This window comes from Vitis riparia, chromosome 15 (genome assembly GCF_004353265.1).
Source record: "Vitis riparia cultivar Riparia Gloire de Montpellier isolate 1030 chromosome 15, EGFV_Vit.rip_1.0, whole genome shotgun sequence".
Taxonomy (NCBI): Eukaryota; Viridiplantae; Streptophyta; class Magnoliopsida; order Vitales; family Vitaceae; genus Vitis; species Vitis riparia.
In genome coordinates, this window is record NC_048445.1 from 21594878 (window position 1) to 21605920 (window position 11043).

Consider the following 11043-nt stretch of genomic DNA (forward strand, 5'->3'; position numbering starts at 1 on the left):
AATAATTTATTAATTTTAAATATATTTTTATGTTTTTTGCAACGTTTTAAAAACTGGACCGGATCGGCCGATCCAATCGGTTTGACCATTGATCAGTGGCCTTTCCGGTTCGATCCCTTCCTCTAAACCGTTTAGCTATTGAACTGGTCACAAAAAGTCTAAACTGATGGTTGGACCGATAAACCGGGTGAGTCGGACGGTTATTCAAGAATCGAACAGTTGAATGACCTGTTGATGGCAAAATTCCCCTGCTACAGTAGTCATGACCAGCAACAGAATCTTGATCAACGCGTTACAGTGAATCCTCCTTCTTCCTGCAAAAAAGATGTCCGGATGGGTTGTCCGGACACACCCTCCGATGATTAAATTAGTATTTTGGAAGCTGTTAGAAAAAATAGGGTTTTCCTTTGGGAGTATTGCTCCGTGATTTTTTTTGTCAAGGATGTTTATCCCTTAGCAGGATGTTTATCCCTTGATGCTTATCTCTTTCTCTTTTTTTTTATCTCTTATCCCTTACCTTCCTGAGAGTCTCCTTAGAGTTTATATACGAGTCAGAAAGTATGGCCTCGCTGTGCTAGCGGGTCCCATCGTCATGATTACGGCTCATAAAGTGGCGAAGTAATCATGATGTTTCTGGTGCGAGGTGACGGTTGTCAGGAAGATATTTAAGCGGTGGATGTCGCCTCAATTTATGACTTTAAATATCGGGGATGTGTCAGAAGACCTGAGAAGACTTGGGAATGTCTTGTCGAATGTATCTTGCATTAAAGATGAGTGACAGCTCATGAGACTTGATCGTTAGTATTGTCGGTGCTTTTTTATTGTGGGCGGAAATGGATCCGGCGAATCGCGAGCGTCTGACGAGCCAAGCTGTCTAGGTAAGCGTCACCAGAGTATCCGAACATGTCTGTCCGGGGAAGTTGAATCATCCTCCTCTCCCATCCGGCGGAAGGCGCCGGATGTGAAATATTCGGAGAAGGTGGAATGTCGATCGGACATAATTACGGCTGTGAGACATCTGGATAAGATAGAACGTCAGCCGGACATAATTCCGGATGTGAGACATCCGGGTGGAATGTCGGCGGAGAAGAATTCCGGATGTGATATACCCGGGTAGAATGAGCGATGCAACGTGTCGCAAGGAAGAGAGAGACACGTGGCATATTTTAGGGAGGATCCCACATGACCCCTATTTTTTTTTTTGTTCAAAACAACCCCTTTGCTCATTAACCTCTAAGTCTCTAACAACTTCCACCTCCAATCCACCAAAAGGACGATATCGGTGACTGGCTGATGTCCACTGGCGTGGTGAGGCTAGGTGGGATGTGAGAGAAAATGTAAGAGAGAGATTGTGAGCTATAAGAGAGAGAGAGAGAGAGAGAGGAGAGAGAGAGAGAGAGAGATGATGAGATGAGAAGGAAGAAGGGGGTGTTGGTCGGGGTAGTGCCCGTAGCCGCATCGTTGACGATGGTTGACGAGAGTGGCAGTAGTGGGGGCCGATGATGACAAGTTGTAGTAGGTGTGGTGAGGGAAGAAAGAAGAAAGAAAAGAAAGAGAAGGGAAAGAGGGGAAATGAGGGTGGTTGATGGCAATTAAGGCTTATTTTTGAATGAACGGTTAGGATGAAGCCTAAAAATGGAGGGTTTAGTTAGTTCTCTAAAAATGGATATAAAAAAAACGAGTTTGGACGTTAGACCAAATAAAAGGCCAAAAAAAAAAAAAGAAGATTAAAAACCACAATTAAAAATGAACTTGAAATAATTGTTGAGGTTTATAATTATATATATCATATTTAATAAAATTTAAAATATCAATATATTTATATTTGTCTTTATAATTTAATTTAACATATCAAATATAAAAATAAAATAATATTAAAAATTTTAATTATATGTATTTTAAATTTCTTATAAATATTTTTTATTTTATATAATATATAAATTATATATTTATGACGTCACCCGTTTGACCACGGTTAGACCGTTGGTTCGACTAGTGAACCATTCGTGAACCGTAAATCGATAACTTTTCCAGTTCAATGACAGTCCGATTATGAAAACATTTGTTTTCTACTTTCATTTGTGTGCAAGAAATCAACCCACTTACGCTCTGTGCCAGCCCAAAGCTCAGCCCATTGTAACCGACTCACTCCTAAATGCCTAAAACACACACTGGTCACGACTTTTACGCCATGTTTGCTTGCAGAAGGCCCGGTCTCACTTTTCACATTAGCGTTTAATCATTTCTTCTCCAAAAGCTGCTTTTTGATCGATCTCTCAGTTTAAGGTACTTCTGCGTTCTCCATTCCCAAATTATTGAATCGGCTCTTAGGTTAGATGGATGCTGAGAAAATGATGACAAAATGAAAGAAAGTGAGAGAGATAACACAGGAATCTAAGCGTGGTTTCACTTATTTTTCTTCGTTTTCTTGTTAACCAAACAGAGGGCTCGGATTTCACTGAGTGAGTTTTGAATTATGGGGTTTCTTTTTGAACAACTGTGGAACTTTTGCGAGTTCGGACAACAGCTCGGACTGAAATTTTGTTCTTGTTAGATGTGCAGTCTTTGTTATCTGGGAATGTTTTCTTGTATAAAAAGGAATTAAAAGTTTGAATTGTAAAATTTTCATCAGCGAGGATTTGGAAATACAGAAAAATGTCATTTTACCGTTTGACTTAGTTGACCCGAGGGTTGTTTTTTGGGAAGCAAAAGATTAGAAATAACATGGGTCATTGCCCCATTTTCTTGGAAATCGAACAGGGGGCTAGGGTTTCTCTTTGAATGCTTCTAACTTGTCAATGCTTTTTTTTTTGAACATCTTTCCAACTTTGTTTGGTTTCCCATTCCTCTTAAGGTTTTTGGGTGCGAGGCTGTCGTTCATGTTCGTGAGTCATAATCGGAGCAAAAAGGATATAAATGCTTCCGTCTTCCTTGCAAAAAATACTTTGTTTCTATGGATGTCACCTTCTTTGAAGACAAGTCATACTTTATCCGAACTTCTCTTCAAGGGGAGAAAAGTAGAAGATCAGTTTTGGTTTGTTCTACCTATGCCTGTGCCCGAGAGTCCCTTGCTTGTGAGTCTTATATCTTTGCTACCAAAGAGTCAAAAGAAGGAGAGCGTGCTTGAGAAAAATGTCAGTGTCAATTGTGAGAGGAAGAGTGTGCCTATTCCCAGTGAACCACTGCAGATGTACACTAGAAGGAAGAAAATGGCTAAAAATCTTCCTCAACATGGCCAATCCTCTACTCTTGACATGGTGGAATTGAACCGTAGTGAGTCACAATTTGATTCTTTCATCAATAAGTGTGATCTTGATGTGCCAATATCCTTTAGAAAGGGTTTTAGATCTTGTACTCAACACCATATCGCCAAGTTTATCTCTTATCATAGATTAAATTCAACTTTCAAGGCCTTTACCGCTAACCTTTCCAATATGAATACTCTTAAAACTATTAAGGATGCTTTGGAAAGTCCAAAGTTGGAAGAGACAGTGATGGGGGCTTTGCACAAGAATCAGACATGAGATCTTGTAGAACTACCCCATGGTAAGAAGGTAGTGGGTTGTAAATGGGTGTTTGCAACAAAATTCAAAGCAAATGGAAGTATCAAAGATATAAAGCCAAACTAGTGGCAACAAGGTTTACTCAAACATATGGGATTGACTATTAGGAGACATTTGCATCAGTGTCCAAGATGAATATAATGTGGGTGCTCTTGTCTCTTGCATCCAATTTGGAGTGGCCACTATGCAAGTTAGATATAAAGAATGCTTTCCTCCTTGGTGATCTTGGAGAGGAAGTGTACATGGAACTCCCTCTAGGCCTTGAAGAAACCTTCGGAAGAAAAATAGTCTGCAAACTAAAGAAATCACTATGGTTTGAAACAGTTTCCAAGGGCATGGTTTGTAAAATTCACTAACTCAATTTGTAAGATAGGATATGTTCGAAGTCAAGGTGACCATACTTTGTTCTACAAGCATGTGGAGGGAGATAAATTTACAATCCTCATCATGTATGTTGATGACATAATATTAATTGGTAATGGCATGGTTGAAATGGAGCGGTTAAAGCGGCTACTTGCACAGAGTTTGAAATTAAAAGTTTAGTTAACCTTATATATTTCCTTGGAATTGAAGTTGCTAGATCAAGAAACAGAATTTTTTTTATCACATCGAAAATATATTTTAAACCTCTTGAAATATACTAGCATGTTGGGATGCAAGCCTAGTGATACACCAATAGATGCAGACCACAAAATTGGAACATCAACAGCATGTACTGCAGTTAATAAAAAAAGCTATTAGAGGCTAGTTGGTAAGTTAAGTTTCTTGTCGCACAGAAGATCCGATATTGCATTTATTGTGAGTGTTGTTAGTTAATTCATGCATGCTCCAAATGAAGAACACATGAATGCAATGGTGAAGATATTGAGGTATTAAATTGTTGGGGAGGGTCTTCTATTCTCTAAGAATGATATCTAGAGGTTGAAGCCTATTCTGATGCAAATTGGGTAGACTCTATAATTGATAGAAGATCTACTTCTGGGTATTGTCAGTTTATTGGAGGTAATTTGGTGACTTGGAGAAGCAAAAAACAAGTTTTGCCTAGATCAAGTGTGGAGGCAAAGTTTAGGTGTATGGAACAAGGAATTTGTGAACTAATGTGGCGAAGTTCTCAAATGAAGGAACTCAAAATAGCCAATGGAGGGTCTATGATGTTGTATTGTAACAATAAAGCAGCTGTTAGCATTGCTCACAATGCGGTTTAGCATGATAGAACAAAACACGTTGAGATAGATTGATGTTTCATCAAGGAGAAGCTGGGTAATGGTCTGATTTTTAAACCATTATTCTCAATGAAAGAACAATTAGCAGGCATTTTTACTAAAGACCTTCCAAGACAATTATTTCAATCCATGATTAGCGACCTGGGAGTGATAGATATATTTGAACCAGCTTGAGTTGAGGATATTATGCTTATTCTGTTGAGAGGACTATGTTATTTCCTGCTGTAAATGAGACTTAATTGTCGATACTTTGTTAATGTACTCTTAGAGATCAGAATGTTATTAGGTTAGGCTTGCTGCTAGCTGTTTTTCCTTATTGAGCTCTACTCAGTCATACTATTTTGTATTATTTTTAAAGTATTCTACTCATTCAGAAAAGTAAGAAAGAAATTTTTCAAAGCTCTCTTCAGCTTTCTTCAACATATATATATGTATGTATTTAAAAATTTTCATGCTTTGTCTTGTTTTGGTAGGTGAAAATGGATTATCCTCTTGAAAGCAAAATTGTGTCTTGTGTTGGTTTGGTTGGTGAGAAAGTTTAGAGTTTGTAATTAGTTGCCAATAAATTGGAGGAAATGCTCAGAAAGGGTAATCTACTCCAACATATGTGTTAATGTAAAATTGCTAAGTGAGAAGAATTTATGTGAATAGAAAAATCTCTTATTTGAATCCCTTTGTATTTCCCTGTTTCTTCTTCTGATAGATTATGGATGATCTAACAAACTCTAATTGTAGGTAACTTGTAATCTTGGAGCAAGATCAAATTCACAATGGAAGGACAAATAGGAGACTTGGAAGTAGAGAAACATGTTCAATACATTTTATCAGTTGAAAAGGTGCGTTTTGTTTTATTAGCAATCAATTATTCTTTTCTTTTTTGGTCATGCCATATTTAGTTGAATTTCAGATGATTTTGTTGTACTCAGAGGAAGGACAATTTTGAATCAGTGGTGATGGAACATCTAAGAATGAATGGGGCATACTGGGGACTGACTACTCTAGATCTTCTAGGAAAGCTGGACATGGTTGATGAAGATGAAATCATTTCGTGGGTAATGGAGTGCCAACATGAATCTGGTTTGTGAAGCTGCTATCATGGTTCCCTCATGGTATCTCTTTTTACTAAATTTTATTATAAAAGTGGATCACATGATAAGATCACACATTTTGTTTATGTAGGTGGTTTTGGGGGTAATGTTGGACATGATCCACATATATTGTATACTCTCAGTGCAGTACAAGTTTTAGCTCTTTTTGACAAGCTAAATGTTCTTGATATTGATAAGGTCTCAAATTGTATCCTTGGGTATATACAGTGGTGTGTTTTGAAATTTTATTCTAAATATGATGCTACGCAATGTTATTATCTTTTTTACATTGCCAACAATTCTTACTAACAAAAGCTCGTGTCACTACTGTTATCCATCTTCAATTTTCAACTACTGGACTTTGTTGATGGAACTACGAGCAGGTCAACTTGCAGATCTTTTTTTTTTTTTCCTTTTTTCCTTTTTTCTTTTTGCAGATCTTTTGCCCAAATATTGGCCATAAACAGACATTAACAAGCAGGTCTAAGAAATTTATATGTTGGCAAAATTGGAAATTTTGGTTTGCAATGTAAAACAGGGTAATTTCAGTCATTTTGTTGTTCTTGACCCTTGAGTTAGATATTGCGGGGCTGCAGAATGAAGATGGGTCATTTTCAGGTGACATGTGGGGCGAAATTGATACGCGGTATTTCTTTTGCCCCAGATCTTTTGTTATTCTGGCTCCATGCATCCTTTGAATTTAGTTTCCTTAAGTTGAGGAAGTCTTTAACTATATAAATTTTCTGTAGGTTCTCTTATATTGCAATCTGTTCTCTTTCTCTGTTACAACGTTTGGATAAAATTAATGTTGAGAAGGCAGTGAACTACATTGTGAGTTGCAAAAATCTCGATGGTGGATTTGGATGTACACCTGGTGCGGAGTCCCATGCAGGGCAAAGTATGTCATACATGTTACAATGGAGTTTTATTTTTCAAGTCTTCAATTTTTTTCTAGTATTGAACAATTCCAGCCTTTTTTTAGTGCTCCAGTGTCAGTTTTCTTTGTTTATTATACTCTTAAGGGTAGGAAAATCTTTCCATATAAGCAATTGCTAAACTCTTGCTAACGTGTCAAATTGATTGCCACTTTAATGTTATCATCATTTCATCTTGGTAGCATAAATGCCTATCCAGGAAAAAAAAAAAGTCAAAATCTGGGTAGCATAAACTTAGTCGAATGAATGTTCTGCAGATAATCCTTTTAGCTTCTTAATTAGATTTATTTTCCCTTAAACATCCTTCCATTTTTCAACTCTCAAAGTACCCTATAAGACTATATGTCTTTGTGGCAACCAGATTCCAAATCAGAATATATTTTTTCTTCTAGGATCAATATTCCCAGTGCCCAAAACATCCTTCCATTTTTCAACTCTCAAAGTACCCTTTAAGACTACATACCTGTGTGGCACCCAGATTCCAAATCAGAATACATTTCTTCTTCTAGGGTCAATTTTCCAGTGCCCAACCAATACTGATTAATGTATTCCAAATCCGCTTTATGCATTTATACGAAGTCCTATTTCACAACCAAAGGATTTGCATTTCAACCAAACAAAAATGTGACATTTTCTGATAAGAAACATGACTTTGATGAAACTATTGAAGAGCAACCTTCCTTGAATTTTGAAAAAAGTCTTGCAAAGTTATGTGTTATTTAAATTTAGTGGACACTTCTTAACTCTTGGATGATACTGATGTATGCATCCCACTCCTTACAAGGAATTTGGTAATTTTCCCTGTGAACTTGCAGTAATTAGTACCAAATTCTAACACCACTGTAACACATTTGCAAGAGCTATTCAGACTGTACCTGCACCCACTAATGATCTAAAATGGTGAGCTCTCCCAGTCGAAGAACCAACAAGCTGGAGTGAAAATTAGAAACCCAGTGTGAGCCTAAATAGTCTGTACGAAGTTGTTTAGTCAGCCAGATGCATGACTGATATTTTAATCATCTGAATCATGTAAAACATGATTGCGCACAACAAGGGTAGGGGTTGTTGGCTTTTGGGAATGAGGTGCTTTCACTCCAAAGGCTGAAACATTCTTTTGTATGTAATCTTTGGTCTTGGGTTAGGGTGTTTATTGTTTTGAGCCCTTTTTCTCTTGTTAGCTTTTTTGAGTGGCTAGGCTCTAAGTAAGGGTAGGGGTTGTTGTTTCTTTCCCCTTGGTTTCGAGTCTATGGGCTGCTTTTGTATACTCCTTGTATACCTAGAGGGCACTAGTTCGGTGTTTCCTCTTTCTGTTTATTATAATTCTCTTTACCTATCAAAAAATAAATAAATTGCACACAATAGACTTTTTATATTAAGATCTGAGATGTTGCTCCTTTCTGAGGCAGGTTTTGGTTCTGGGATGTTTTTATTGCCTTTATTTTACTATTTTCTTCCCTTGTTTCCATTTGGGGTATCTTGCATAGTGCATACTTTGTGTATCCAGGTTGAGCTCCACTTTTGCACCTTTTCTAATGCTATTATTAGTTGCTGCTTATTAAAGAAAATGAAGACTTGTAAATCCAATGAATAAAGTTTGCAACTTCATTTGCTTATTTTTTGACCTTATCAAAATTAGCAAATTATCTGTTGATTTCTTATGTTACCCTTAGAATTCATTTTCATTGCTAATAAAGAACTTGCACAATGGGAAAAAATGGTCCCTAGAACCAACTGTTATTTAGAGTAATTTATTTGATTGTGCTACTACATCATGTCTATATGTTCAAGTGGTTGAGAAAAGTCATCAATGGTTTCAAAAGCATCTACATATGTGTAATGTTTATGTTTTCAAACTAATCAATAGGTTTGGCTTGAACATTACAAATTGCTACTGCCTGTCCAAACTAGACTATAAAATTTGCTGTAAGTTTTATTTTGCCCCCATGATTGCAGTATTCTGTTGTGTGAGTGCTCTTGCTTTGACGGGTTCTTTGCATCATGTCAACAAGGACCTCCTTGGGTGGTGGTTATGTGAACGACAAGTTAAATCTGGAGCACTAAATGGTCGTCCAGAGAAGCTTCCTGATGTATGATTCTTTTTTTCTTCCATATATTTATTTATTTGTTATTTATTTTAGAGAAGCCATAATTTCCTATAAAAATCATTTTTATAGTTTTCTTACTATAAGTTCCTATTGTATCACTTCAGGTCTGTTACTCATGGTGGGTGCTATCAAGCCTGATCATGATTGACAGAGCTCATTGGATTGACAAGGAAAAGCTCATTAAATTCATCTTAGATTGTCAGGTCAGTTCTAAACTAAGTGAGCTGTTATTTAGATTCAGATAACCTACACAGAAATCCTAGCCCTTATTTAGATTTAGTTTAACTTAAAAAGGTGGTTAAAATTCTCAGTTTGTGGAAAATGCAGGATAAGGAAAATGGAGGAATTTCAGATAGGCCTGATGATGCTGTTGATGTCTTCCATACATACTTTGGAGTCGCTGGTATCTAGCAAGCTCTCTCCCTCTCTCTCCCCTCCCCCCCAATACACTTTCCATCTTTGGTCTGTGCTAATTATTTATATAAATAAATGCTCATGGAAGTGTGAGACAGGAAGTGTCCATTGTGTTCCCTTGATTCATCTAGAGCTATTTGGACTTGACTTTGAATGTGATTCATCTAATATTTACTCATTCATAACTTTATAGGAGTGAGATAGTGTGGGGTTCCACCAGAGAGGTGGGGTGGGAATTGGAGTGAAAAAGAAAAATTTTGAGATCAAGAAGTTGGACCTCAGATGAAATTTGCATTTAGCCTCTATTTTTTACCCTGCTATTTCAGCAATGGGTGGAGTTTACTCTTTCTATTTTTTGTTCCCATAGTCTAGTTCGTGGTCTGAAGCCCCCATCCTTGCTATTCCACATGCAGTGCTGGCAGGCAATGGTCTCAGACATCCTATTATGAAATGAGCTTGGTCTTGTTGTCGAGGAATGGAGCAAAATAGATATATATTTGTTTGACATGCTGTTACAAATATGATTATTTTCCCCTCTTCTCTGTTTGGTGTTAATGCAGGACTTGCACATCTTGAATATCCGGGACTGAAAGCTGTAGATCCAGCTTATGCTTTGCCAGTTGATGTGGTGAATAGGATTTTCTTCAGCAGATAATATGAGTTAATATACGTCCCATTTTTTAGCAGTGGTAAACCTTCAAACTTCTGCTTTTTATATTTTAGGAAGGTAAATTATTCATGTTACCAAAATAAAACTCACTTGGTTCTTCAGATATGAAGTTATCATTGTCACATTAGTTGTTCCCTAACTAGTATTGATTAATATCTTTTACCTTTTTAATGGAGGTATAAGTTTCTTCATTTGGTCCTTGTTCAATGAAGTTCTTTGGTAGTTCCTACTTTAATGAAACTGGTTCTGTCTTACTTTCTACAGACTACACTTATTGAGATCTCCCTCATATGTTAGTTATAAGCAGTGACCATCTTTTCTCTAAGAGAAGTTTTGGGTGAAAGGTTGAATATTTTGTAACTTCTTCAAAGATCTAGCCATAAAAATTTCAATTGTGGGAGAGGAGTGTTTTACTGTGCCAACATCCAATGCAAATAGTGATTGTGCTTTTAGGAAATGATAATTCTTTCTTAGAACTTGGAACAAAACAACTTTTTTAAGTTTTTAAATTTTACATTGAAATCAGTATGAAAAACTGTTGAAAGAAATAGAAAGAAGTGGCATCTGGGTAAAAGAAACACCACTATCCATATTTATGCCACACACATTTCATGTGCCCACAAATCCATTTGAGGTTTATGGGTTTGTTTAGTGGTGAGTTCTTTTACAGGACACATAGAAAATGTTTTGTAGTCTGCTACACCAAAATGTTATCCACATTCAATGGCATGTTTGTGGCTCACAAAGTTATGCTTATTTGATATCTTATATCTATTTAGCGAATTTAAATTTTTTTAGAAAAATGTAAAAATCAAGAGGCGGATTGACGTTTAGCAGCTGCTGAAACCGGCCCAAAAAGGCTTCCATTCCCTAAGAATCATTCCAGAAAGTCATAAGGAGCTCTTATTCCATCCAGCCATGCACTGGATAGACAGACGAGGAAGTGGTTCACATTATTTCAACTCTTCTTTGAGACCTCCATAACCATTAGGGAATTAGCATGAATGAGAAGTCAGAGCAAACCTCCAATACGGAGCAAAGAAAA

The 11043-nt window shown here is 36.8% G+C and overlaps 1 protein-coding gene across 3 annotated transcripts; it reads left to right on the top strand.

The window, feature by feature from the left end:
* Positions 1-2143: 2143 nt before the first annotated feature.
* On the top strand, positions 2144-10189 carry LOC117931542 (geranylgeranyl transferase type-2 subunit beta 1). 3 transcript variants are annotated; one of them, XM_034852509.1, is made up of 10 exons: positions 2144-2286; positions 5522-5622; positions 5713-5863; positions 5966-6082; positions 6454-6520; positions 6624-6772; positions 8763-8896; positions 9019-9117; positions 9242-9317; positions 9889-10189. In XM_034852509.1, exons 2-10 carry the CDS (start codon positions 5557-5559, stop codon positions 9981-9983), a joined length of 954 nt encoding a protein of 317 aa, XP_034708400.1. In that variant the 5' UTR covers positions 2144-2286; positions 5522-5556; the 3' UTR covers positions 9984-10189. The 3 variants fall into 3 exon arrangements, with proteins under 3 accessions (XP_034708400.1, XP_034708401.1, XP_034708402.1); XM_034852510.1 differs by lacking the exon at positions 2144-2286 and adding an exon at positions 2369-2462; XM_034852511.1 differs by lacking the exon at positions 2144-2286 and having other exon boundaries at positions 5540-5622; positions 5694-5863.
* The last annotated feature ends 854 nt before the right edge of the window (positions 10190-11043 follow it).

What these genes read in the sequence shown, in the direction of transcription:
- LOC117931542 (XM_034852509.1), top strand. Translation starts at nt 5,557, where the DNA reads ATGGAAGGACAAATAGGAGACTTGGAAGTAGAGAAACATGTTCAATAC. An exon ending in ACATTTTATCAGTTGAAAAG is followed by an intron (nt 5,623 to 5,712) that starts GTGCGTTTTGTT and finishes TGTTGTACTCAG; the next exon opens with AGGAAGGACAATTTTGAATC. An exon ending in TACATACTTTGGAGTCGCTG is followed by an intron (nt 9,318 to 9,888) that starts GTATCTAGCAAG and finishes GTGTTAATGCAG; the next exon opens with GACTTGCACATCTTGAATAT.